The sequence below is a fragment of the Oculina patagonica genome, chromosome 14, assembly GCF_052425735.1.
Source record: "Oculina patagonica isolate OP01 chromosome 14, crgOcupat, whole genome shotgun sequence".
NCBI classification, from domain to species: Eukaryota; Metazoa; Cnidaria; class Anthozoa; order Scleractinia; family Oculinidae; genus Oculina; species Oculina patagonica.
In genome coordinates this window covers 3,475,418-3,503,143 of record NC_135771.1, presented here as the reverse complement: position 1 = coordinate 3,503,143, position 27,726 = coordinate 3,475,418, and the positions used below count along the sequence as shown (strand labels likewise).

The following is a 27,726-nucleotide window of genomic DNA, read 5'->3' as shown; positions in this document are numbered from 1 at the left end:
GAAATATTCCGTTGGGTGCGTTCGGTTTTGGGCCTTAAAAAGGGTATCAATTTTCGCTTTCTTTATCCTTAAATAGGGTCAGGGTTTAAGACCCTTGTCGGCACACCCCTATCCGAAATTTATGGGAGTACCCCCCCCCCCCGGGGGGCGGCACTTCGCTCGCACGGGAACGCTTGCTACGCAGGCTATTGCATTGCGCAAAAAAGTTATTAGTTTCTCCTTAAAGAAACTGTTGTGGCTGTTCTGCTGCGTCGCAAACAAGTGCAACACTCTCAGTTGATTATCAACTCCCAAGGTAAATAAACCGCCGTAGCGAATTTTGAAAAGCTGACGTTTCGAGCGTTTGCCCTTCGTCGGAGCAAAGTAACGCGTGAAACATCAGCTTTTCAAAATTCACTACGGCGGTTTATTTCAATACTTTATCAACTTCCTGTTGATAATCTGCTGACTATTTTGCGTTTTGTTTATGCGAGTATATGGTTCAGTTCAGGCAAGACCATGGTTTCGTCTTCCCAAGAACACAACGCAGCGCCCCGGCCAGGCCTCGAACCCGGGCCGTTCGAATCAAAGTCGAGCGCGCTAACCATTAGGCCACCGCGTTTACATCCTCCCTACTATCAACAATTACCTTTCTCGAAAACAGCCAAATAAATTGCACAGCAAGTCATCCCAAGTTTCGTCGTTTCTTTCAAACTAACACAACAAATTGTTTCTATAAATAGCATTCATTTTATTAGATACTTGCCACAGTACAAAGGTCTTGGCAATTTTTAACCTCTTTGGACTATTTACACTTCTACTGTACAAACAAGAAAAGACAACAAATTTTCTACACTTTAAATATGAGCAGATTATATTCTATTTGTTTTTACTGTTAACTTTAAATTTACCGTGCTTAAAACATTCCAAAACAAACTCTTAAGATGATTTTAGGTTCCTATTTTTTCACTTGTAACTTAACATGATCAATAAAGTGAACAGAAGAAGTAAAATTTTACTGATCGGAAATGTCAAGAAAAAAACTACCTTACACTGCTTGCAGTCTTCGTGTTGCAAAATCTACAAGCAGATTACAGACAATTATAACCGTATCTCTTTAAAGAAATTGAGGGCAGTGTCTCGAGAGATTTTTGAGGGAGATTAACAAAACTTAAGCCGCCTAATGGAACGAGACTCTTGCAGGCAGAGCCCCCTTAAGTACTGAGCTAAAATCAAGAGGATAACAAAATCACAAAACTGATTAGGATTTCGATACAGCTAAAAGTCTTTAAAGACAGTGATCATATCTCCAAAAGCTTTAGATTAGTTATTATAACCGCAAAAATTGCAACAATGGTTAGGTATGGTTCAAGTGTAAAGAATGCCATCTTAATTTTGAATCCCTTCAACTCCCACATTGACCATCTAAACTTCTCCCTGCGATTTGGGGATCATTTTCTTGATATTTGCACAAAATCTCCCAACTACTGCTTTAAGAAATGTACAAGATTGATAAGGAGAATTCAGATGTTGACAATGGGACTTGAAAGGGCTTCTACATGAGTACTGTTAAAATGTAAACACAGAATGGCCAATTAAATAACAAAGAGTTAAGTAAATCTGTGCAGTTCAACAGTACAGTGTACCTCAGTACTACTAACATATACCTCAAACGAATTACTCATAAGGTTCAAAGTATAGAACTTGTGTGAGTACATGTATCTTAATAATTTCAAAACAGAAACCAAAATCAAGCCATAAACATATTATGGTCCACAACCTCAATGACGACGATTCTTGCCATCCCTATTTAAACCAATATTATTATCAACCCTCCTTAACAATGGAGAATATTTAAGCAAAATCACTTTTTTTTAGCAAAATATACAATTCAGAGTTATTCATCTTTCTATTTACAAATGTACAGCATTGCATGTTTAATGTACATGGCACAATTCCTTTCATCTGCTTTTCTTAGTCTAGTCTAAAATCATTACAAAGCACCTTTTGTGTTGAACGGCAGAAACCTGTTTGGAGATACTGAACTATACATCCCCCTAAATTGTTTGCAGTGTTTGTGTCTGTTGTTTTAAAAGCTTATAAACAAATCACTGTCAGGTGTAATGTGATGTCTGGGCTTGCGACTGGGATCAATGTTGAAATAAAAAAGCTCACATTTTGAATACAAAAGATGATTTGCAGAGATTGCAAGCAGGTTTAAAGCTTGGCAAAACTAACAAAAATAGATGAAAGGTTTTTGTTTCCTATACACTTAAATGCACTTAATGACGTGATCGACGTGGTATAATTTTTTTTTTGAAAAATATTCATGTAGAAAACAAAAATACAGCCTGCTATTGGCTAGTGCTCATTATAATCCTTTGTACGATACATTTAATAAATAACACAGCAACCTTCCTGAAACATTTTTCAAAGTTAGCAGTTGTTACATTATTTTTTTCATTAGTACACCAACCACATCAAAATATTTATATATTTACTTCAGAGTGTTTTCATCATTAGAAATTATCTCACGGCTGGCAAAATTACATAAATTTACAAAACTTTGTATTTGTGTTTATGTATATGGGGATATAAACTCTATCTTTGTACAGTCAAGGCAATCTAAACATTGCGTGTACTTGAAAAGTGCTGTTTGGGAACAGATATAATTAAGTACAGGAAACAGTTATAACAGCAGGACATATAAATTTGCTTTGATGAATTCGAAGAGCCAAGATCCAATACTAACTCCAGGGTTATGTTAACTATTTGACCATATTTTTCATGCCTACTTTCTTTAGCTGCAGCACTAAACCTTCAACCTAAAACAATAAATTTTGTGCTAAACCACACTCCTGCAACAAGACAGATTATGAGCATAATTTGCACAAACTTGACTTCTGCAGTGTAACAGATAGAAAAGCTCATAAAAAGTTTCAATCTTGCCAGTCTATATTTCCAAGATCAATGTTTCAATCAGCATGGCCCAAATTACTGCGAACAAGCCCTAATTACCAGAAGCAAGGAAGATAAAGCGCAAATCAACAAAGATTGTGTGCAAGTTGGCTTGGATCTTAGCTCAACTAAACAGCTCTTAAGCATCATTTGTCTGTTGGTAAATATTATGCTTATCCACTGCATAAACAGTCATTTAAATTGTTTCTCCCATTCCCACCAAACCCCACCCATATCCAAGCAGAAAGAAACTAAATTATAAAAAAGCAAATCCATGTAACACCACATTACACGAGGATCAAAGAGGCCCTAAATGAAAGGTTCAAAACAGACAAATAATACTGAGAACCTAACTGCAGAATTATAATTTAAATATAATTATACATTTGAATGTGTAGCCATTACATCACCAGGATGGGCTTATGAATAACTATATAACTAGTTATATAATATATATACTTCTCAATTTGATAACCTATGTAATTGTTACCCAGTCAGCAAAAGGTCTTTCTTTACCACAAGAGACTGACGCAAGTGATGTGTTTCTAGAAAAAAATCTCATATTTTTTCTCTTGCCAGGAAAAAAATTCCTGTTCTCTATTCATGTTGCGCAAGCACAATCTTAATTTACATTACTTTTTCTGGTTATTGGATAAATGGCAAGAGATCAATGATTTCTGATAAAAGAGCATATAAATAAATTAGAAACACAACTTTGCGACAGTCTCCTGAGATGTTGTGACCTCTGCTGTCAGGATACTTGTAAAAGTGCTAGCAATTGCTCACTTCTACGTCGTTCCGGAATGAGCCCTGAAGAAACAAACAAAAGAACAAAATAATGTGAGAAGAAGAGCCAGTCAAAATAATTAATACATGTGAGTTAATTACCGATGAAAGTGTACCGGTACCGTAAACACCCGCGGATGCCCCCCGCACCGCCCCTGAGTTGAACTCAAATGTTGGAGGAAGTATGGTCCTCGCCTGGGATGTGTACGCATCGGCGCGGTGGAGCGCGGCGATGATCGGGGGCCGTGGTGCCATCTGGTTCGCTGGATGTGGTCATATGTCTTTCGACATAATGGCTCAAACTCCGTCTGGTTTTTGTAATCCTAGTTCACGTCACCTTTTCCAGTGCGCACCCCCGCTATCGAGCGAATTGGAAAAGGTGCGGCTTCTCGGGTTTTACGGTAATTAGAGAAGCACATAAGAGATCACTTATATTTTTAGCCCTTTTGTCAGTCTCTCCTTTATCTACACCCAAACCAATGAAGTAATCTCACTGAAATAACACCCAACAAGGAGAGTTTAAAGTTTTTAACCTGCAGGGCTTAATATTCCTGGATTACAGAAATGGTTTAGAACTTAAACAGAAGTGATCCAGCACCACCCAAAAAATTCACAATGGAATGTAGATATCTGTAATAACATTTTCAGACAATTCATGTATTTAACTCACCAATAGTGACTGGCATTTTCCATGTGAATGTCCAAAGTGTATACTAATTCTATCCAGTGAGCTATTAGATTCTGTTGTTTTCTTATACACAGGGTTATCAAAGTTCATTGACCTACGATTGCTGCAAAGTGAAGAAAGAATAATATTATTTGTAATGTGAATAAAATCATTGCACATAAGAACATATCATTGGCTACATTTCTGTACTGTAAACTTGTACAATCACCCATTCACTACTCTAAAAAACTTGGAAGCACCAGGGATTTAGCCATGATTTCTGCAGATAGAATTTTGTATTAAAAGTAATAAAAAACTATTTAGTCAGCTGTACCAAGCAGAATTTCAGTGCCTGAGCAGAAAACAGAATTTTTACGAGTATTACCACCTGGTGGAAAATGTGCATTTGTACATGAACAGTTTACAAGCAGAATTTTTCCAAGCGTGGCCCCTCCCCCCCGGGGGGGGGGGGGGGGGGGGTACTCCCATATGTGGCCTATATAGGTATGTGCCGCCCGATAGGGTATGGTTTTTGAGGTTCTCGGTCCTTAGGGACCGGTCATTATTTATGTAGAGGGGGGGAGGGAAAAAAAGAAGGGGGGTCAAGGCTATTTCAGAGTGGCAAGGGGGGGGCTAAATTTTTATAAGAAGTTTAGGGGGGATAGCAGTTGGGTGGGTAAAACAGTTAAATAGAACAGTGCAAACATAGAAACAGTGAGATGCTAAATGTAATTATGCTTTTCTTGTTTTCTTTTGTTTAAACTCCACTAGAACTTAGTGAGTTGTATAACTACTTACTCCATATCTAAAAAGAGAATCTCTATCTGGAATTTAGTCTCCCAAGAGTACATGAAAATAGCAAACTAAAATCATTGGAAAGGAATATATTTTGCATGATAAATTCCTGGAGATTTTACACTCAAAGTAAGGAGTAATAATAGAGGTATGTTACTATAAAACTCATCATCGTAGGGAAGTTCATCGAAGCCTGGTGACTAAGTGTGATCAGCCTTTGAAAGAACAAGTGTGCAATTAAGATTGTATGTAACATGCATTTAATAATAAATACCGGTACTTGAGGCATATAAAGGGAGATATGAGGTGGGGGGGGGGGGTCATCACGTAAATATTAAATAAGAAGGGGGGTCCTTGCTACTTACATGGCCTGGGGGGGGCCTTCGAATTTGATCTTTCCAACATATTTTTCCCTCCCCCCTCTACATAAATAATGACCGGTCCCTTAAATAGGGTATCATTTTTGCTCCTTTGGCAATGTATTCCCGGTGTGATCCTTAGATAGGGTACCTAAATTCTATTAGCTAAAATAAACGCCCAGCTAACGAAAAAAAGATAGCTTAAAACTGAATTTTCTGTTCAGGTATTAGAAAAGCGATTTTAGAAAGATTTGTATCTTGCCTTGTGCGGTTAGCCGTTGTTTGGGTCGTCACGGAACGCTTCTCTTCCCCTTGAATAGGATGTCATTTTTCGGTTTTGGGCCTTAAAAAGAGTATCAATTTTCGCTTTCTTTATCCTTTAACAGGGTCAGGGTTTAAGAACCTTGGCGGTACACCCCTATCCGAAATTTATAGGAGTACCCCCCCCCCCCCTGGGCTTAGCCATGACTGGGCCAAATCAGAAACGATCCCACACAGAAACAACACTAACTTTTAAAAGCGCAATCAAAAAGCAAACTGGTTGAATGTTTAAACCACTTACTGTCTTTGTATTCTTCTGTAAACGAGCCATCCAACCAGAACACCAAGAGCTAAGATGAGCACTACAACAGCTATTGAAATGCCTACAGTTACACCTAACAAATGACAGAGAAAAATTCAGTGTTAAAATATAATAAATGAAATGGCTGAATTTATTGCAGCACAAAAGTATCTTTGTGTGGTTTTACTTCACTAGTGCAAATACGGGCAAGACAAGGCACTTGCTTCGTCTAGATTTTAATCCAAATGAAAAAGTTACAAAATAAGTTTAGTTGGGAAAACAATCCCCAGTTGAACAAGATTAATTTTTCTGAATAAATAGCTCATGAAAAATGTTCAAAAAAGGTCTCAGAATTTCTAGATTTCAAAATTTTCTGGGAGCATGACCCCAGGCCCTGCTAGCAAAATCTTGCCTCGTCTACGCCTAAAGTCTATGCCTTAAATCTGGCTAGGGCCATGATGAAGTTTAATCAACAGAACACTGTGCGTCACTCACCAATATCCTCTTCCTTGGGGTCTTGCCGCATTCCAGGAATGTAATGAGTTGCAGATGTGGTTGCTGTCGGAGGAATTGGTAAGTTGCGGCTCTTTTCACAATGTTTTCCTGTATAATATTGTGTACATCTGCAAAAGAAGTAAAAGATCATGTTAAGCTTGAAAAATGCCAATACATGTTGCACTTTTAATCAACCCCTGACAAGACTGAGACAGATCTGAGCTGAACCATTCAGCACTGATGATGTGCACATGTAACGGTTGGTTGTTAGTTGATCCTAATACTACAGAAGTACTACCAAGTAACAAGGAGGCCTTTCTTATCTTGTGCATCTCTTGTGATAAGGTTCTTGCCTCATAAGATAAGAAAGGCCTCCTTGTTACTTGGTAATACTTCTGTAGTATTATGAAAATTATTTTGAGCCTACCTGTAACTCTCATACATGATGTCCCTAACATTTTGGTTGAAAGAATTAAACATTTCTTTTGACACAAATGCTCAAGTGTACATACAGTCAGCTCTCACAATAACAGACACCCAGGGACCACAATTTAGTGTCCACAATAGAGAAAGTCGGAAGTAGTGGGAGTTATTTCAGTAATTCTTATTTGCTGGAACTCCAACTCCTGTCTGTAGTAACAGGATGTCCATAATAGTGAGATGTCCACAAGGCAGGAGTTGACTGTCTACACTTAAACATCTAGTGTTGACATAAGAATAAAAAAAAACACTACAGTTCTCTAGGATCAAGCTTACATTCGACTTCCCTTTTTTTTCCTCATATTATAACTTGAATAACTTACTTGCAAGTTGGTAATTCTCTATTCTCTTTTCCGGGTACACAGGTTCCGCCATTAAGGCAAGTATTTTCTTTGCATTTAAAAGCATCTGTAGAGATGAAGCACAAACAAAACAAACTTAATTTAGTGGCACTCATTTTAACTCTCTAGGCAAGAAGGGCCAGCGATCTTATTAACAGATGGGCAAGGATGCAGGTGTACAACTTCCTAACAGGAAGTAGCTTGGACAGGAAGTACAGTGTGTAACTCAGGACAGGAAGTTCTGAGTATCTGTAACAAGCTGAATCATAATTTTAATTTATAATAATAATACAAACAAGAATTTTATCCATTGAAATTAAGAGCTAAATTACTTGTCAATGTGTAATACAGCATTGCTTAAAACGTCAGGGCTCACACTAAGGAACACTATAGTTACAATATGTGTTGTTTATTTGCAGGCAAAACAATTTCCAACATGAAATTTTAGTTTCAGCTGTCACCCATTCATTCATCCAAACATTTTTAATTTATTCAAGGTGTTGAAAATATTGGTCACTCTTTCAGTTTCAGAGCATTTCTTTCGCATACAATATTTTCTTGATGTATAAAGGAACATGTAAGTAACACAAAGTGAAACTTTCAAGCCACTATTTTTAGCCTTGATTCAGGTGAGATGACAGAATACAACTCCCCTAGAAATACAACTGTTTGTAACTGTAAAGCCAAAAAAGTCAGCAGCAGCATCTTTTTTCAAGAAAAGAAAAATAAATTATAAAAGGAGTTTAAATTATTCCCAGAATCTCAATAATGTAGAACAAAGATTGATAAATTAGGATTGAGAATTAATAAGAATTGTCAGAAAGGAAAAGAGCAAATTGACACACAAAATTCAGCCTAGAACAAAGTAATCGTTATTTCTGTCATTTTATTAGAGAACTTTCTAAGGAGCCATCAAAACAACAATTCAATTCTGACTTTTCAGGAACTTTCAGGGATTTTTTTAGATGACCACTGTTGCATGTGATAAGGTCCCTTTGCAGTTACACCACAGACTAAAACCTTAACTTTCAAATGATGCAGTCTAAGAAATATCAGTAAATTTTGCTTTGCTTAAGTAATCTTAAAGCAGTTCACGTACAATTATGGCCCAGAAGACCTGGGAACTTTTAAACAAACAAAAAGAGAAAACATAAACAGCAGGAGATGTGTTCAAACTGTTGGCTAACTAAACAATCAAGGACTTCTCAAGAATGAACAAGCCATGAAGACAGACCTATTTTTATCCATTTTGTATGCCTTCAATACGACAATGTGTAAAACAATGTATGCCACATACACAGCGAAATTAGACATTTGCCAAGTCTTTTAATCAGAAAGAGAATACAATAATTGATTAACATGTTCTGGCTGTGATGCTTATTCAGAAGTTGTCAACTAATTTCCACTTTGCAACAAGAATGTTTTAGTCCAACTACTATCAATGAAGTGGGCTATAACATGTACATAGTGAAGGTTTGTGTTTATAAAGTATGTGAAAAGTTGTGAAGCCACAGTAGCATATGTACATGCACTGTTGTTAAGTTAATTAAATTAATTAGTTAAATGAGCAACTCCGTCACATTTCAAAATACTTAATTCATGTAATACCTTACACAAATGCACATTTAGCATTTAGAGTGAGAAAACAAATGAATTTTCTCTTTTAATACCTACCACATTTGAAAGGAAAGGATACAACAAAAGCACACAGAGAGAGAAACTTCATCATGGAAACAAAGAAAATGTGAATATACTGAGCTTCTTGGCAGAACATCAACAAAACCAACTGGTACCTGTCGTATTGCAGGTCCTCTGATCGTAAAGCAGATGAATGCCCGGTGGACAGTGGCAAGAAAAACCGTCTGGATATGCAAGTCTAGGATAGCCATTTGGACCAGACACTTGCCTAGGGGCCAATAAACAGATGTGGCTGCATCCGCCAAACTGTGATGTAGGCTGACATGGATTCACTCCTGTTGACGCAGGGGAAAAAAAAGAAAACAAAACAGTTTAATAATCAGCGTATGAATGGTCAAAACTCCATTTCAACTTTTGGGTATCTAGTTCACATAAACATTGACATTATTACTTATGGGTATCTTGTTAAAGGATAATAATTTTTTTAAAGCAAACTATGAAACTGCTGATGTAGCGTGCTCTGCATCAGCTTTTCATCATATTTAAGAGCATTTTTTTTCAGTGCTTTTGCTGCTACCAACCATATATCCATCCTTGAAAACAATTTAAAAACTGATAAGTACAAAAATGGAAAAATTTCAGCCTAAGTCATTCTGTAGTAAGAAGCTGTTCTTTGAGTTTGTTAGCAGCATGGAACAAACTCCAAAATTCGAGAGTCAAACCGACGAACTTAAACACTCTCATTGGATGTCAAAACTGTAGATACAAAACTGATAATTTTATTAAGTATAAGTCAAAATTTCTGCCAAACAACAAAATATCTAAATTATGATTCATGTGAACTTTTAAATAAAAATCAATCCATTCCATGATTATTCACTTTAATGATATGTAGTGAATTTTACCTATTGGTTGTCTCTGCCGATGGTGAACATGAATATCCATAGGTGAGAACAAGTTCTCCATAACAACTGATCGCTCTTCACCAGTGAACTTATTGGCCTTGTTGATTGCATTGTGATGCCAGTCTGTCCAGTAAACGTAGCTCTGAAATATCGTCAGGGCAAATGGATGATTGATATTCTCGCTCAGGATAATTCGACGATTTCTTCCATTCAAATCTGATGATTCAATGGTGTGGAGTTTTGCATCTGCCCACCAGATTCTGTCTATGGTGTAGTCTACAGCCAGCGCATTGGGCCATAGGATGTTTGTGCTGATTAAAACCTGCCTTGTTGTAGTATCACCGTTCATTCCACACTTCTCAATTTTGGGTGTTTCGCCCCAGTCAGTCCAAATCATATAGCTGCAAAAAGGAAATTAAACACTTAAAAACCTGTATTTATGACACACTGTTGCATGCGTTTTGATAATGGACCAGGAGAACTGCTGTGAACACGACGCAAGGACCAATATATTTTTTTTACATGTAGTTCTGCTCAAACCAGTAGTCTTAAAAACTTCTGGGGGAGCCTGAAAGCTTTCAAGATTACAGACTACAGTGCTTAGCACCTAAGGTCGGGGCACACTAGGGGACAAGTCCTAGCGACAGATCTCTGCGACAAGTCACTCTGTGTGTACTACTTTAAAACAAGTCGCTTGTTCATTGCACACACAGCAAATTTTGAAGAGTAGGAATGTGACTAGTTTTCCAATTCAACATGGCAAAAATACATGACGCCTCTCATTGGCTAATTTATACTTTGTCGCAGTGCACTTGTCGTACAAGTGCTGCACATGCTGCAACAGTGCTGCTTTCGCTCATTTTGTCGCTGTAATCAGTCGCACAAATTTAAACTGGTTTGAATTCGTGCGACTGATTGCAGCGACAATTCTGCCGCAGCGACAAAGATTGTCACAAAAATGCACCATGTCACACTAGGCAACATGTTGCAGCAACTTGTCGCCGCGACATGTTGCCTAGTGTGTCCCAACCTTTAGGGTTAAGCAATTCCAGAAGACAAACATCAGTAAGTGTTGTTGAGGAATGATTCTGCCACTGTGCACTGAATAGAAAAATACAAATTGAGGAAAATTTACAGGAAAAAAAAACCCAGTCTTTTACAACATACCCAAGAAAAGGATGTACCACAATTGCCCTCGGCTCCTCTAACCCTGTTGCTATCAATTCAAGCCGGTTCTTGCCATCAAAATCAGCCACCTCAATCATGTCTGTCCCAGTGTCTGTCCAGTATAATTTCCTGTTAATCCAATCAACAGCAATTCCATCAGGAGTATCCAAGGCTATTTTGACCAGGACCTCAACTTTGGGGTTTGGTTCCATTTTAGCACGATTGACTGTTTCATTAATGACATCTGTCCAGAATATGTATCCACTGTCAAAGTCGTAATCCAGTGCTATGGCACCTCGCTGCCCTGGTATCAATTCTGTGTAGTCTGACGAGTCAAACAGGATGCGGCGAATATCTTGACGATTTGCAAAAATGAGGTACCCTTGTTCACCTGTGCAAATAATCATCCAACTCGTTATCAATTGAGAAATACCAAAAAACAGCACAAATTTCTTCCTAACAGCAGCCCTGAATAGAAATGCTGGATCAAATGTACATTTACCAACCTTTTGCTTTACAGGTCCGTCTGTCTGGCTCCATCAGGTAGCCCTCTCGGCAGATACATTTAAAACTTCCTTTAGTGTTGATACACACTTGGCTGCACATTCCAGGGATTTTACACTCATCAACATCTACAAGGACACAATTCAGGGAATATTAAAAGGTGTATGCTGAAATAATGAGCACTTTTTAACTCCTAAACTACAAATGTTTTTGATTGCTGTCAATTCGAAGATGTCGAAATGTGGATGGCATTGTTTTCCTTCATAGCTATACTGTTCGTAGCGAGTCTTCAATTTTCTTTCTTTGAGAGCTAGCTTTCCAACATTTTCTCCAGCTGTTCAGCTGTTCGACTTCATCCGTGGGAACAAATTCACATCTGTGCAGCCGTTCAACTTCATCCATGCAGCTGTTCACAGTATCCATGCAGAACGGCTCATCGACCCATTTCTCATCAGTTTGCTTGCTGCACGTTCAGCCAAATGCACGGATCCCGTAAGGAACATTTTCGTGTGAGAGGTCACATCTGTGTTTGGGCATAGACAGTGTTCAAGACAAGAGATGATTCTCCAGGTAAAAAAAAAAAACAAGACGACCAGGTTGGCTAACTGACCCGGCAAATAAATGGAAAACCTCAAGTGATTTGGTGTGGCCCTTTTCTATTGCCCCATTACTGCTCTTTAAAACTGCTCTTACATAGCAACCTTGTTAATTTACCACACTAATATACAGAGGGATCCTGACTTCTCAAACCTCCAACAGAAACAATATATCGGGAATAAAATTGCAGTGTGCACCTGAGTGAAGCATGTGGGAGGCCTGGTGGCCTAATGGTTAACACACTCGACTCTGAGTCGAACGGCCAGGGTTCGAGCCCTGGCCGGGGCGCTGCGTTGTGTTCCTGGGTAAGACACTTTACTCTCACAGTGACTCTCTCCACCCACGTGTATAAATGGGTACCCGCGAGTTTACTGCTGTGGGGTAACCCTGTGATGGACTAGCATCCCATCCAGGGGGGTAGCAATACTCTCAGTCACTTTAATGCTACAGAAACTGGGAATAAGCTCCAGCTGTATGGGCCACTAGGCTCCGACACAGACTTTACGTTTAACTTTTACCTGAGTGAAGCAAATCCATTCGAAATCACTTTTGGGTCTGTCCATTTTATGAGTTCGAGTTCGAGTTAGAATTTCGAGTTGAGTTTGAGTTCGAGTTAGAATTTCGAGTTCGAGTTAAAATGTCGAGTTCGAGTTAAAATAGTTTGAGTCGCTTGCGGTTAGCTCCACTCTGGTTTTCTTGCGGTTAGTTCCACTCCTATTTGCTTGCGGTTAGTTCCACTCCTATTTGTTTGCGGTTAGCTTTCATTTGTTGATAAGGGCGACACTATGCGTGACCAACTGGGAAAATGTTACCCCATAACTCGAACTCGAAATTTCTAACTCGAACTCGAAATTTCTAACTCGAACTCGAAATTTCTAACTCGAACTCATAAATTTGAAACACTCATCACTTTTGGTTTAAGTTATTGGGAGGTTCAATAAATCATGGGTTTGGGAAACCAGGATTCTATTGTACCAGCCAGAGTGAGGAAAAGATGTTTTGTCAGCATACCTTGACAAACTCTTGCGTCTTCCTTGTCTATTTCAAAGCCTTCACGACAGGAGCAGAAGTAAGATGTTTTTGTGTCATTGCAGAACTGTTGGCAATGGCCATTGTGATCAATACATTCATCAATTCCTAAAACATAAACAACAATGAAAGAAAAGGAATCAGCTATGCAAAGTTTCCGTTTACAATGCAATCACTTGACTAACAATTTGGTTGCACTTTTTCAGCATGTCATAGCTTGAAAAAAATTCTAGATTTGCCCGGATTATTTGTACGCTTGTCTTAGAATTCTTTTCAGTATGATGGAGTCAGCATATGGCTTGAATGGTCAAGAAAGACGACTCCCTGGGCAGATGACTGGACAGGCCTTTTTTAAGCCCTGAATGTTACAGACAATGATTTTCATTTGGTTGGATTTGGTATACAGTAGATTCAGGCTGAGCTTTTCACAGTCTCAGTTGTCGCTTTTGTTGTCATGGTTGATTGATTGCATTGTGAGACAAAACGACAGAGGTTGTTAGGCTGAAATGACAACATTTTGTCTATGAAAAAGCATGTTGTCACTCGTCCAGCGACTAAAACTAGAAGAGGTATTCGTGTCGTGGATCTTATTATGGTGATTGAAATCAAGAAAGAGTACTCCTACTATTCTAAATTAAAGAAAACCTCAAGCATTTTTTGTTGAGGAAGATCTGATGAACCTGATATACGCGCTTTTTCCCAGACAGAACCTTGTCATTCCTGTCTAGCAACGACTGTTATTTTGCCTCACAACAAACGCCACAACCAAGATTGTTAAATGCTCAACCTGAATCCGCTGTAATCAAAAAGAAAAAACTCACCACACGACATAGGCTCATCCATTTTATTATCACAGTCGTGTATAGCATCACAAACTTTACTCTCAGGAATACACTGGTCTGAATCTCCACATCGGAATTCACCATCTTTGCAAGGCTTTGTGGGTTCAGCTACAAAAAAAACATACTAATGTTCAAGATATGATCATCTCTCAGGTGTACCAACTCTTGTTTGCCTGCTTTGTGCATTTCCAGGAAATTTGTCTCTTATAAAGAAGTTGAAATAACATTTTTTTTCAAATAGTTAATTGTCTTCCTGCTGAAAACCTTAAAGAAACCTCTGATATCCAAAAGGAAAATATTTCTCCAAAGCCACAACAAGTTAACTCATCAACTTACGACAATCCCGTTCATCAGAGTTGTCTAAACAGTCATTGTTGCCATTGCACTTCAAATATTCATAGATACACCTTCCATTGGTACAACTGAACTCCTTGGTGCTACAGGAAGTAACATCTGAAAAACAACAAAGAAAAAAAAAGTTGGCGACGGATCCGATACAAACCTAGCATCAAAACCAAAATCAATTTAGGGCTTTCAACAGTTTAAGTTACATTGTAAAATTCATTAAATATTCATGCGGGTGCAAACCAATCCCAGTACCATATTCAGATCACATGTACACAACTGTAAACCCCAATACAAATCAAACAATAGAATTAACTTTTGATACAAACTCCTGCTCAGCTAATAAGTATTTATTAACTTTTGATACAGATCTGTACTGATTCGCATAACAATACTTTACATTCAGTTTACTGTTTTCATTTCATAAGTAGAATAAAATATTCGCGTCCGATCTGTATGACCGTTTACAATGGCGAGCCGATGTAAACGCCCATACAGATCTCCCGCTCATATTTTATCTACTACATGTTAGTTTAAGCCCTTCGACTGTGTTTTTTGAGTTCTTCTACAGTTAATTCTATGAACAGTTGGTCAGTGCTAAAATTGCCTAAAATTGCATGACATAGCCTCTTTAATTAGTCATATAAAACAACCAAGGAAACACTTACTGCATCCTTTCTCATCTGAGTGATCTTTACAATCATTTTCTCCATCGCATTTCCAACTCTTGTGGATACAGCTGCCGTCGTCACACTGAAATTCAGAATGCTTACATTTGGGGACCATGGTAGGGCAATTGATCTCGTCTGAATTATCCTGGCAATCATTGTCACCATCACACTTCCACATACTTTTTATGCAGCGTCCATTTTTACAGCTAAACTGTGTTGGACTACATGTTATGTTAGCTGCCGAAACAAACGAGAGAGAAGAAATTGGTTACCAGAATGACCTCAGACATATGAAAGTCACACAAGTTTTAAAAGGTCGGCACACACGAAGGTACTAGTCCTTGCGTGTTAAGCCTGGTTTTCACTAGCGACGCAAGCACAAGCGCAATCACGCAAAAAGGACAAATTTTGATTTGTTTTCCTTGTGCTTGTGCTTGCGTCGCTAGTGAAAACCAGGCTTTAACTACCCATTTTCGTCAAAAACTCTAGCTGCAGCAACCAAATTCTGGTCCCTGCGACTAGTCCCACAAATTCAAACTGGTTTGAAATCGTGGGACTAGAGACCAGGACTAGTCCTATAAAATTTAGCATTCGTCCCCTCATGTGAACTGTTTGTCGCAGGGACTATTCCCTGCAACAAGTCCCTGTGACTAGTACCATCATATGTGCCAACCTTTAAGCCCATCACTAAGCATAGTAAAGCAAAACCAAAGCAAACGCAAACTAATTTCAACACTGATAAAGTGAAATTCTTTCTAATCTACCATTATACTACAAAATAACTAGAGAACTTACGGCAATGGCTTTCATCTGAGTTATCACCACAGTCGTTGTCATAATCACAGAGCCATGTCTTTGTAATACATTTGCCATTTGCGCAGGTAAACTCATTGGCTTTACATGTCTTGTTACCTGGAGAAATTGTTCCTTTTTTCAGAGAATAGTAGCATAAAACAAAAACAAAACAAAAAAACAAATTAATGAAAATTCCAACACCAGACACAGAGAGGATAACTGCTGTTTAAATATTTACTTTTATCTTGTTAAGGGGTTAATTTGCTTTTAAAAGGGTTGATATTAATATTTAACTGTTGCTTTATTCCAAAGGACAAATAGATGCTATTGTTGAAATCGAAATTTAAGGATTAAGTTTGGGAGAAAAGACAAATGATTTGGGTTTTTATGTCAAATAAAATAATTTTAATTATGAAGAATTGTGTTTCCGTTAGCACACCAATTTACGTAAAAATTACTTGGCTTTCTATTGTTCTTTGAATAATCTAATGCATTAAAACTGTTCTAAATACTTCTTCTCATTTTGTTCTGTTTTAAATATTGTTTATTCGAAAGAATAAAGGATGAATAAACAAAGAGCTGCTACTGAAATAAAATACTGGCCTTCTTAATTAACAAAGGGTTTAAACTTTAAATAACTGAAAATAATACTTGTTTAAAAATATTAACATGACTAACACGTAAAGGTATTAAATTAATTTTCAAGGGAAAAATGCAATTCAGAACTGAATAATTAATTAAAATATCAAATGCTTTATGGAATGTATTAAAGTAACAAACCAAAGAAATACAAATTATTTACTTGAGAAATTAAAAATGATGTTCAGTTATTCCCCCCCCCCCCGGGGGCAACCCCAAACGACACTATTACAGCAATTTATAAAACTGAGGAGGTTATTTTTGCAATTTTTTTTTCAGTCTCACAAAAACCTCAATAAAAACTGCTGCAACCAAATTTATAACATCTGCACATTTAACCCAAAAAATTCAAAAATCAAGCATTGAGTTGCTGTTTAGGCTCAATTTGTTTAATCATTCATTTAAAATCAATCATTTTTGTGGTCAAAATTAAAATCTCATTAAAAACTGCTTTGGCCAAATTTAATAACATCTGTACATTTTACAAAAAATCTCTCAAAAATTAATCCATAAAAAATAAGGTTTGAGTTGTTGTTTAAGCTCAATTTTTTAACGTTCATTTTAAGCTGTTAATTTTTTTTTTTCAGTCGTTTTTGTGATCCTCCTCTCAAATGCCTGGTGTACAATGTATTCCAACACCTTACCACATCCTTCCTCGTCACTACCGTCATCACAGTCCTTATCACGGTCACACAGCCACCGTTTTGGAATACACTGGCCATTGCCACATGCATGTTCATTGTCTGAACAAGTTCTTGAGGCTGTAAAGAAATGAAGGTCAAATATTATAGACTGTTCCAATCCAAATAATGAAGGCCTTTTGGTTTCTTGTCTTGTAACAGGAGAATTATTTGTACACCTGAATGGGATACTTGCCCATCACAAAAGGTCCCTGGCAAATTGTCATGTTTTGTTAACAGTTCTTCAGTGCTTAAAGGGACCGTGTCACGGATTTTAGCCAAACTTAGGCATAGGAAATGACCATCAAATTTGTTTAAATGTATAAAATAACCTCTTAAAACAGTGAAGGAACATTTAAATAACACACGAAATGCAAAAGAAGGAACGGATGGCCAAAAGTGTCGAAGATTGAAACAGATTGCGATGTGGGCTTTTGAAAACTGGTCTGGCGGAACAGTTTTCAAAGTTAATCTTGTCTGCTTGTAACTTTAATTTATGACGCCCGGGAGACACATTTGGCTGCCATGAAGCTATGGTTTTGTTATTTAGTATCAAAGAATTAATTTCTTTGCAATCATTTAGTTTCATAGCGAATATATTTGGCAAAATTTAATAACATAAGATTAACTTAGCCGTGACATAGTCCCTTTAATTAATGCTCTTGGGTGATAAAATAGAGACACTGTGAGAGATAAGTTTCTTGCCCGTCTATGTTAAAAAAAAATAAAGAAGCCCTGCCTGGATTTCTCAAGCTGAAAAATGGATGAAACAGAGATAACACAATCGACACAAGAAAAGTGCATAGGTCAGCTATAATGCTATGTGGCTTGTGAAACTTTCAGACATGCAAGTTTTCAAAAAAAAAAAAAAAGGGATTGTTTTTTAACAAAAATAACAAGGCCATTGCTGGTAAAATTCCAACCAGAACTTTGTAACATATCAACGTACATGTATAAGAAAATCGTGAACCTTGAGATTTCCATTGATTAAGCTTGATTGCAATAAAAACACATTCATTTATAAGATACTGTATTCACATACCGCAATCTGGTGGTTCATCAGAGTTGTCCCCACAATCATTGTCGTAATCACAAACCCATCTTAGGGGAATACAGCGATCAACAGTTTTGCATTGGAAATTGCTGGTAGGATCACACTTTTTCACAGCTAGAAAAATGAAAGTAAACATGTAGGTTAAACATAGTTACATGTTAACCATTAAACCACTGTCCTAGAGTTAAGTGGCTCATTGGTGTAAGTGATCGACACCAATTTCTATAGATGTTTTAAATTAAAAGTATTGGTACTCCCTTTGAATAGGATGCCAGTTTATCACAGGTTTCTTGTAGGCATGTTACCCATTTATACAACTGGGTGGAGAGTGGCACTGTGAGAGTTTTGTCTCGCACAAGAACACAACACAAGGACCTCACTAATGTGCCCCTCTTCAGAATTGTAAACAATTTACGGTCATCAAGTAACTTGTACTAGCAATTAAAAAGACATTATTATTATTTTTTTCCGTGATTGAATTACATTGTTGAAACTCCTTTAGTAGCACTTTCTATTGATTTACCATGATAATACATAATAATACACACAGTTTATGACATCATCTTGATTTGAAAAAACCCTTAACCTAATTTTAGATAATTCAAGATGATGTTGTTTAGTAATACTTTCTTGGCTTCGACGAGCAAAATCTCTCAGAAAATTTATGAGAACCTCTGGAAAAATATTTTCCTTGACACCCTCCTCCACTTGGGAATCTGTTGGGGAGGTATGGATATTTCCCGTTACTACACATTGTCACACAAGACAGATTAAACGAGGTCACTGTCCATAGTTAATTGTGCAAGTATAATTACCAATTTTTGATTAATAATAACTAAGTCAAATTCCCCCCTCCCTAGTTTGCTATCAAAATGGACAGTCTGAATTTTAAAGAGACAAAAACATGTAGAACGGACCAATTTTTATAGTGTCACCAGCCCACTCATTGTGCCGCTCCTTTCATCAAAAGCAAACTTTCCTTGCCCCCTTAAAGATAACTATATATGCTGCATCATCCTCTCAACGTGGGTGTTGAGAGCAAAAATCACCAAGAAACTGACACATTTGTTTAATGCCCCCCCTCCCCCTACCAACCCCCAAAAACCAACAATGAACAGTACTAGGCCAAAATAATCTAAAAGGACCTCTCATTGACGTATTTACATTTTAAATAGAGCACAAAAAATAACTTGCTATAAACAGCCAAGTCAAGTGAATGACATGTTGTCATTAACTTAGAAGAACATCTTGTTCCTGTCCAGTCAACAAGATGAAAATAGGATTATTTTGACTAGAAATTTAATACTTTAGCAGAGATGACGTTATTCCAAGAACAATTATTACATCTTAAGTTAGGTTTTGGTTAGTTATAAGTTACAGTAACATGGAGCAAAGCACTTTATTCTTTGTTGATTACTTGGCTGTTATTTCGTCTGGATCAATACATGAATGAATGGATTAGAGCATGTATAAAAACGTGTCGTTCAAACTTTATATAAAATGGACAGATCTAAGACAGAGCACAGGGACCTTTGTACCTACAACCGGCGATTTTCACGTGAACATCACACCAGCAAAATCAATATCAATTGGTGGACTACACGCATATAAACAGGAATTCTGGTTACAGAAGTACGTCAAACGCAAAAATATAAATATCTCACCCCTTGAAAAGTTTAATACAGTTGAGTTTAAAACACTTACAAGCCAAAACGACGGCTACAAAACGACTAAAATGTTACCACAACAACTGACTTTGAGCGCAAAAATGGCGTGGGAACAAAGATAAATTTGAGACGGGAAGTCGAGACATCGAGCAATTCGCCGAGAAAGAAGCGAGGGCGGCGGGGCTTTGTGTTACTTTCGCACATTTGGCGTGAGAACAAAAAATCCCATTGGGCAAAGAAAAAATAAACAAGTTAGCCCAACTGTTTATGAATGTTTTTCATTCTCCTAGCCAATGGAGAACGAGAGAATGTTTGATGTTCCGCCTGGGCTTATAGTCTTGTATGCAAATGACCAAGACGAACAAAAACAAGCGAAGACTCGTGAACAGAAAATCACTAAAAATTTCCCAGTTTAATCGCGATTACTTGTGACCGGCCAAAATCGATCACAAAACCTTAAAACACAATCGCAGAGGATGAAGTGAAAATATAAAAAAATCCTCAGCCCGTATAATCGCCAACAAAAACACAGACACAACCACAAAGAGATGCTTGTACAATTCACGCATCCATAACGAACCGAACGAAGCTTTCATACTATTTGCGATTGTTCTCTGTGTTTTTATCTCTGGCATCCCACATAAACTTTTTTCTCCCCAGAAAACCCCATTTATAAGTTCCATATCAAATTTGACTCAAACTCTACCTGTAAAAATACAGTTTCGATGGATTTTCATTCATCTAGTATTAATGGCGCGCTTTCACGTATAAACACAACGACACGTAACCGGACATTTGATGTTCTTTGTTCAATTTCGATTCAAAGCGATCATTTTTTTCAAATCTAAACTTAAAAATATATCAGGCATGTTATACAGTTTAAAACAAAAAGAAAATAAGCGACGGTACAGAGTACAGAGAGAAATGACATTAGCGAACGACTGCTTCGATGCGCTCTCCTTCACAACAACAACAAGCGGGTTCTATATTACACATCATCAAGGATCGAAATACTTACGGCAATTTTGTTCGTCTGAGTTATCTCCGCAATCATCATCACCGTCACATCGCCAATTTTCTGGTATACATGTGAGATTCGCACAAACAAACTGGTCTTCACCGCAACGAAACCCTGAAATCAAAGGACATAGTCGTTTAGCAAACGGCGATAAACAAAACGAAGCCGTAGTAAGCTTACGGCAGAGATTCAGCACGGTTCGAAACGCGTTGAGTCGTTATAAGCAACAAAAATATTCTTCAAGATCTATTGTTTAGTCTTTATGTTTCTTTGGGTAATACAACAAGGCGTTTTTCTAATGTTAAAAAACCAAAACAAGGCAAGGCTTGGCGAAGTTAATAGAATTGTCTGTCTGGCGATGTCGCGAAGACTGCGGTACGCATGTTGTTGAATTGAATCGCTTTTGACTCTATTTCAAAAGATTTTCAACGTGAATCGTGAATTAAAGTAAGTAAAAGAATTAAGGGTGTATTATTGGTGAACGGAATAGAAATCGAGATCGTAGTTAATACTACATTTTACGCCAACGAAATCACAACACTACGTAACTAGCACACACGCAGCTGAAAGATATGAGCTTACCTATTGTTTGATAAAACTCCAAAGCGGCCAACAGACAGACCAAAATCCCAAACACAGTCCCTCTGAATCTTGCCATATCCAAGATTTCCTTGAGGTACACGTCTTCTAAAGCCGAAGGAAGAAGATTAACCACATTTAGCTACTATATCCGCAATAACACATGAACTCTATACTCGAATCTGACGTTTGTTGTTGTCAACCCGTTTGGCGCGAAACACTGCCAAATCGGACGAATGAATTCCAAATAAGGTCAAATTTTGATCATGTGACCAAAAACCGACCAATCAAAACACCCGAAACAAATGGCGGTTGTCGCTGGTATTTCGGGAATGAACTCGCTAATTCCCCGAAGACCGACGAGTGTGAGAACGTGAAAACCAAAACTCTTTTTATTTCCGGTTTGGTGGTAGGCAAGTCTAGTGAAAACAAACGTAAACACATTTTACTGCGATTTGCGCATGCCAGAATGTAAGCCAATTACACCAAAAGTGCAAGATTCTCAATATCGTTATGGATCTATATCTGAGGTTATTTTTGCCGTAAATCTGCAGAACTCAACACAAAATTACATGTATCAATAATGTAATTTAACAAACTCTGTTAGTAGAAGTAAGCCAGGCGCTAAAAAGAAAGCGTTTTCCCTCATTCCCGACAAGATGTTTTAAAAGTTTTTTTTTTTGCTCTAAGAGTAAGTTGTATTTTCATCATCCCATAACTACTAATAATAAAATTGTTCTAAGTGGCAATGAAAAGAAAATGTTCAAGTACAAAAATTTATATTGCCAGAAATATTATTACAAATGAACTTCAAAATTTGTTTTTTTAGCCGTGGCCTTGGTCTTATGATTGTCCCGTGAAATAACGTCAGCGATATTTTCAACGATGTTATTTTTATTATTTATGAAAAACAAATGAGTCAGCCAAATATTTTTAAAATATTTCAAAAAAAAAGGATGAAACGCCTCTAAAAATGTCAAGCACACTTTGAAACGCGCACAAAAATACTGCACCAACGAAGGCCTCTATTTTTAAGACGTAGCTTCGTAGCTAGGAAGGACTGCAAAAAGCGGCGCTTTGCAAAACAAGCTGGCAACCTTTCATATTTACAAAGCAAATACGCAATGTTACAAAAAGCAAACTTTTCCACCTTCTGTTAGGCCAAATTTGATCATGAAAATGTGAAATTTCGTGTTTTGTGTAAGTAACTATGCCACATAGGACCCCACAAAACCAGGAAATTGAGTAATTTCGAACGATATGTGATAGCTTGCGTTACACAAACCCGGAGATCGTGTCGTTACGTTCTCTAGTCAGTCATTGTTTACGTGCCAAATTAAAGCATCACTTTAAAGCAGAACAAGGCCCTTCTTCTATTGAAAAATCTCAGGTTTCGGTTTCCAGAAACAGTGTATTTATAGCTTCATTGACGTAGAAGCTAACTTAACAATTTTAAGCCAATATACATATCCGTTTTGGAGTATATTCTGCACTGAAAGTCGAGTTGCAACTTCAAACAGGGAAAACTCTGCCGTACTTTGCTAATATCATGTTTTCTTTGTCTTATTTTTTCATTAAACTAATCCTCGACGTCTCTTGAAATTTAACAGAAGTTGACAAAAAATATATATGTCCGCAATATTGTCAGTTGTTTGCGTGTTCATCAATGCTCTAACCTGCATTTAAATGGAGGTCTAAAAGTTTGCGATTCTGGACCGATTTAGAAACAAAATAAAACTATCTCATACCAAAGCAGTATTTTTTTTTTTGCAAACAAGATACCAAGATTTCCGGCTGTTTTCACAGTGAAAAGCAGTTTTCTGTTTTATCGGTAACCGGTTGTTTCGCCTACGAGTTGTTTCGCTAACGACCGGTTCGCTAACGAGTTAGGTCGATTCGCCTACGTCTGAAGTCGTTTCGCTAACGAGCCGTAGGTCGTTTCGCTAACGTGTTATGAAGATTCATATTTTATAATATGTACTAATAGAACATAACAATCCAAATCAATATTGGCCTAGAGAAAATTTACAAGTTTGTATTTTTGCACGTGGAGAATTTGTTTTTCTTCTCAGGAGGCCTATATCTGTAGCTTTACTTTTACTGTCGCATGTCTTTGAGTGAGGAAAAATTCTTCTGAACTTCAGAGGGTCTAAACGTACCTTGTTTCTACATGTCTGAAAAGAAAGAAAACCTGAAAATTGCGCTTATTTTGTTGTTATATCTCATTAGTATTCAACACGTGCAGTAGCTCAATACGTCTACCCATACTACCTTTAGGGATTGGCTTGTGCAGTTTTGTGCTTTTTTCCGACAACGTTTCTCGAAATAGCTGTATACGTGATCAAAAGTTTATTTCACCCAGCTTTTCACGAATTCACTGATTGTAAATAGAAGTAAGGCTTCGAGAAATAAAATGATTACCTTGTTGTTTCCATTTACTAGCGTTAATCTTGAAAAAAAAAAACTAGAATCGCTTCTGAAAAGTAGAAATACTAATTTGAATTTACAATGCACAATTTGCGTTCTGGGAAGCAAAATGGCGGCTTTAAGTCTTGGAAATTAGAGCTCGCTAACTTTGGGCTTTCAAGCTTAACTTTTTGAAGCGATTCGAGTTTGTCTTTCGGCAAGAGCGTGAGTTCGATTGTCTTATTCTGTTGACGAAGAAGCTTTGTTTCTCTGTTGATGAAAAAGAACTAAAAGAGACGTCAGGGTATTAACTTTATACGTTAGCGAAACGACTTTTGACGTAGGCGAAACGACTTAACTCGTTAGCGAACTGGTCGTTAGCGAAACAACTCGTAGGCGAAACGACCGCAATTCGTTTTATCAGTTGATACGATAAACTCTATAAAACTGGTGTAAAAAATTATTTGCATTAAGAAAACGCGGCATTTCCAAAATTCAAAATAAAGCTTTCGTGTTATCGCTTGTAATCGACTTTTAAAATCCGCTTTGCTTGTCTGTTCCCATCCATACAAAAGAAATTTTACCTTTACATGAACTTTAGCCGCAAATTGTGGCTTGTGCATCGATTTTGTTAGTTGAAATAGATTTTTTTTAGGAATGAAAAATAACGCGGAGCACAAAACTCCACGAGATCGAAGCTCTTGTTCACGCGTGTGTCCCGGTTCGACCGGCTTGACTGGTTTCACGATGTTGTTTACATGAATAACGAGTGCCGCCGACTGAGTAACCGGAAGTCGATTTGCGGTTTTATGTAAATCCCACAAATTTCCTACATGGCTCAGCATTTTGACAAACACAACGAAAGAATGTAAAGGGTCAACTATGTCGCCAATGATGACTAATGTAATAAATTTTTTTAACGTATTTTTTTTTTATAGACGCCACTAGCACTACAAACTGAAGCTCAAACTCAAAAAAATTAAAATAATTTTAACGCATTTTCGTTTAAAGATCACTCACAGAAAAGTGGAAAGTTTGGTGAAAATGCGGATAGTTTCAAATAAAGAAAAAGAATAAACGGCTTATTTTCCCCCGAAAAAATGAAACAAAACGTCGCTAATTAAGAGAAAATTTCTGTTAAAATTTTAATCAGCAATTTTTCAAAAATCAATTAATCAATAAATAAGCGATTCATTTCTTGTCCATCTCAACAAACAAAAAGACAAGAAGCCAGTTGCACAGGCCTGTCTATCCTTACATTACAACTAGAATTATGTCACATAAACGATCAGATTGCGTGAAGAAAAAAATTAAAATGCCACAAAATATGACATATGTAAATATGTACATTTTACTAAAAATTCTGCAGTTTTATTTAGGGATGTTATTTCTAACGCAAAAATTGTTTTGTTGGTGAACTTGGTGTGTCAAAGCCGAAACTGTAAAACTTCTTATTTGAAACGAACAACCACTTTGACGCAGTTAAATACCTGCAATTTCATATCACGTGAGAAACTTTGTATTAATGTTGTTTACACGTACAATTTTTGGAATCTTTCCGCGGCACGTTTTGTCCAATCGAAAGAGAAAAAACTGCCGAAAGTAAAGGAAATTGAGTGAGATAAGAAAACGTCCTCTTTTCATATCCCTTTAAGTACGTGCCAGGCTAAAAATATACACATATCTGCGAAGACGCGACTGCGGGCATGCTTAGGAGAGTTATCAAATCTTGATATCTTTAGACTGTCTCGGATTGAAATGGGTTCCTCAGAAAGATAATCAACTTTCGTGTTAAATAAAAGACGTTAAATAAAAGACACGCGAAGGTTCTTGTGACAGATCGAATCTGTGTAAAAAGAGGCGAAGATTGTAGCGAAGCGTTTGAATTCACTGAAACGGAAACTAATCGTACACTGCATTGAAATGGTTTGAATGCATTGAAGTGGCTTCCAACATTAACACAGATATCCTGGCTTGTTTGCAACGATTTTTACTCACGACTAAAATAAAACAGTTATATATAGCCTTCTATAGAGTTAGCAGTGCATCAGCCGTCCTTATCAACGAGTAATGTACTAACCTTCAGCAGATCTCGAGGTTCGGTTGCGCTCTTGGATAAGATGTAACGAGATTTAACAATCACGTGCGCTCACGAAAGCGCTATAAAAAGATTCTGTCACTTTAAGAGTCCACAAGATTCAAGATCCAACGCTAGAAATGGCTTAAATCAGGGACTTGACGCGAAATTTCCAATAAATACGGCGCTTGATTCACTGAAAGTCGCACAGATCAACGGCATGAAACGTAATACGACATTCTTTGCTTTTCTGGTTCACTTCCCCGGGGGCCGGTATAAGCGTATGACGCAAGCTTCATATGATATGATACGAAATTGGTTGGTATTCCGTAAATGACATTTGAGGTCAGAATATTGATAACAAAACCAAGTGTACGCCACTCAAGGCATGTGTTGCACTTAAACGAAAACACGGAAACTTACGGGGTGGTATCTGTGACTTTGAAAGAGTTGTTTTGTGAGTTTGACTAGTTTTTCAGCATGGTGTATTTTCTAGCGGTTGAGATGTATGTCAGCAGTATCGAAAATGTTTTATAATAATTGGATAAAGTTAATAACAAGTCTCAAAACAACGAAATGAAGATTTGGACTTACGCGTTGTTGTGAAATCCTTGTCCAGCCGCAACTCGAAGCGAGTGGAAAATTCGAGCGTAATTGGTTACTTCAGCACTATTCCACAATTCTGTTACGGCACAGTTCTACGATCAATTGTTCTACAAGCCTTAACGCATCTTAATTCTGCAAGTTCATTGAAAAATCCTCGAGTATTTGCTTCTTCAGAACACACGGCAAGCAAGGCCATGTGCTGATATAAATATGCATGAACGCCGCTGTCGATTTGGATAACAAAGGAACGGTTCTTATTTGAAATCAACTCACGTCTGAAACATGCGCCGATCAACTCTTCTATTGTCCAGTGATGTTTTCAAAAGAGTTCATTGCTCTGAAGCGCTCGGGTGTAAAAAGGATTCTAAAGAATTTCGACACTCTTGCCAAGTGTTTCTTGTGACTTTGTCAAATCAAAATGTCCTCAATGGTTTTGTATTCATTGCCAAGCGACCCTCAATCGTTCATTTTAACGCGAAATTTCGCAATTGGACGGAGAGATCGAAATAATAATTTAAAAAAATTCAACATTTTTTAATCGAAAATCGTCTAATTATTCTTTGAGATATAAAGAATTAATTATATATAGATCTCTATACGACAGCTATGAAAGTTCATTTTGAGCATTTAGGGGTCTCCCTGTGATAGCGATTAAATCGAATAAAAACAAACATTGCATGTCAAAATGTAAGGCATTACATGTGAGGATTTCCCGAAATAGTTTTCCCAAACGTTTGTTTTGCTTAATTTAACGTTACCAAAATATAAATATAAACTGTAAAAACTTATGTACTCAATAGAAACGTTTTCGTCTGAAGCCACTTACAAGCCGTTAAATTACCAATATATCACACAAGAGTGAATTACTTACATCCAATTTCCCCAAACTTCAATGTTGTCACTAAATAAATGTGGTACAGTATTTCTGCTCTGCTGTATATGTAGGGAGAAAAAACACAGAGTCTGAATTAGGAAGCGATTCTCGTGTTACAGATCAGTCGCCAACCTTCAGAGCAGAAGATCTTTTCGTAATCGGGGTCAAAACGGGGGCGTAGAGTTCAGATCGAGCAGAATTTAAACCAATG

General features: G+C 37.3%; 1 protein-coding gene across 3 annotated transcripts; it reads right to left on the bottom strand.

Annotated features, from left to right (window-relative positions):
- Positions 1-706: 706 nt before the first annotated feature.
- LOC144638706 (low-density lipoprotein receptor-like) lies at positions 707-26,811 on the bottom strand. 3 transcript variants are annotated; one of them, XM_078497927.1, is made up of 19 exons: positions 26,630-26,811; positions 21,556-21,660; positions 20,974-21,087; positions 18,277-18,402; positions 17,199-17,315; positions 15,916-16,047; positions 15,118-15,357; positions 14,441-14,557; positions 14,084-14,212; positions 13,245-13,370; positions 11,639-11,764; positions 11,133-11,523; positions 9,966-10,366; positions 9,216-9,395; positions 7,405-7,489; positions 6,602-6,729; positions 6,107-6,200; positions 4,394-4,514; positions 707-3,747 (listed from the first exon to the last, which is right to left on the bottom strand). In XM_078497927.1, the coding sequence occupies exons 2-19, from the start codon at positions 21,629-21,631 to the stop codon at positions 3,709-3,711; spliced, it is 2,742 nt and encodes a 913-aa protein (XP_078354053.1). In that variant the 5' UTR covers positions 21,632-21,660; positions 26,630-26,811; the 3' UTR covers positions 707-3,708. The 3 variants fall into 3 exon arrangements, with proteins under 3 accessions (XP_078354053.1, XP_078354052.1, XP_078354054.1); XM_078497926.1 differs by lacking the exon at positions 26,630-26,811 and adding an exon at positions 26,039-26,280; XM_078497928.1 differs by lacking the exon at positions 26,630-26,811 and having other exon boundaries at positions 15,916-16,032; positions 21,556-21,759.
- Positions 26,812-27,726: the final 915 nt, after the last annotated feature.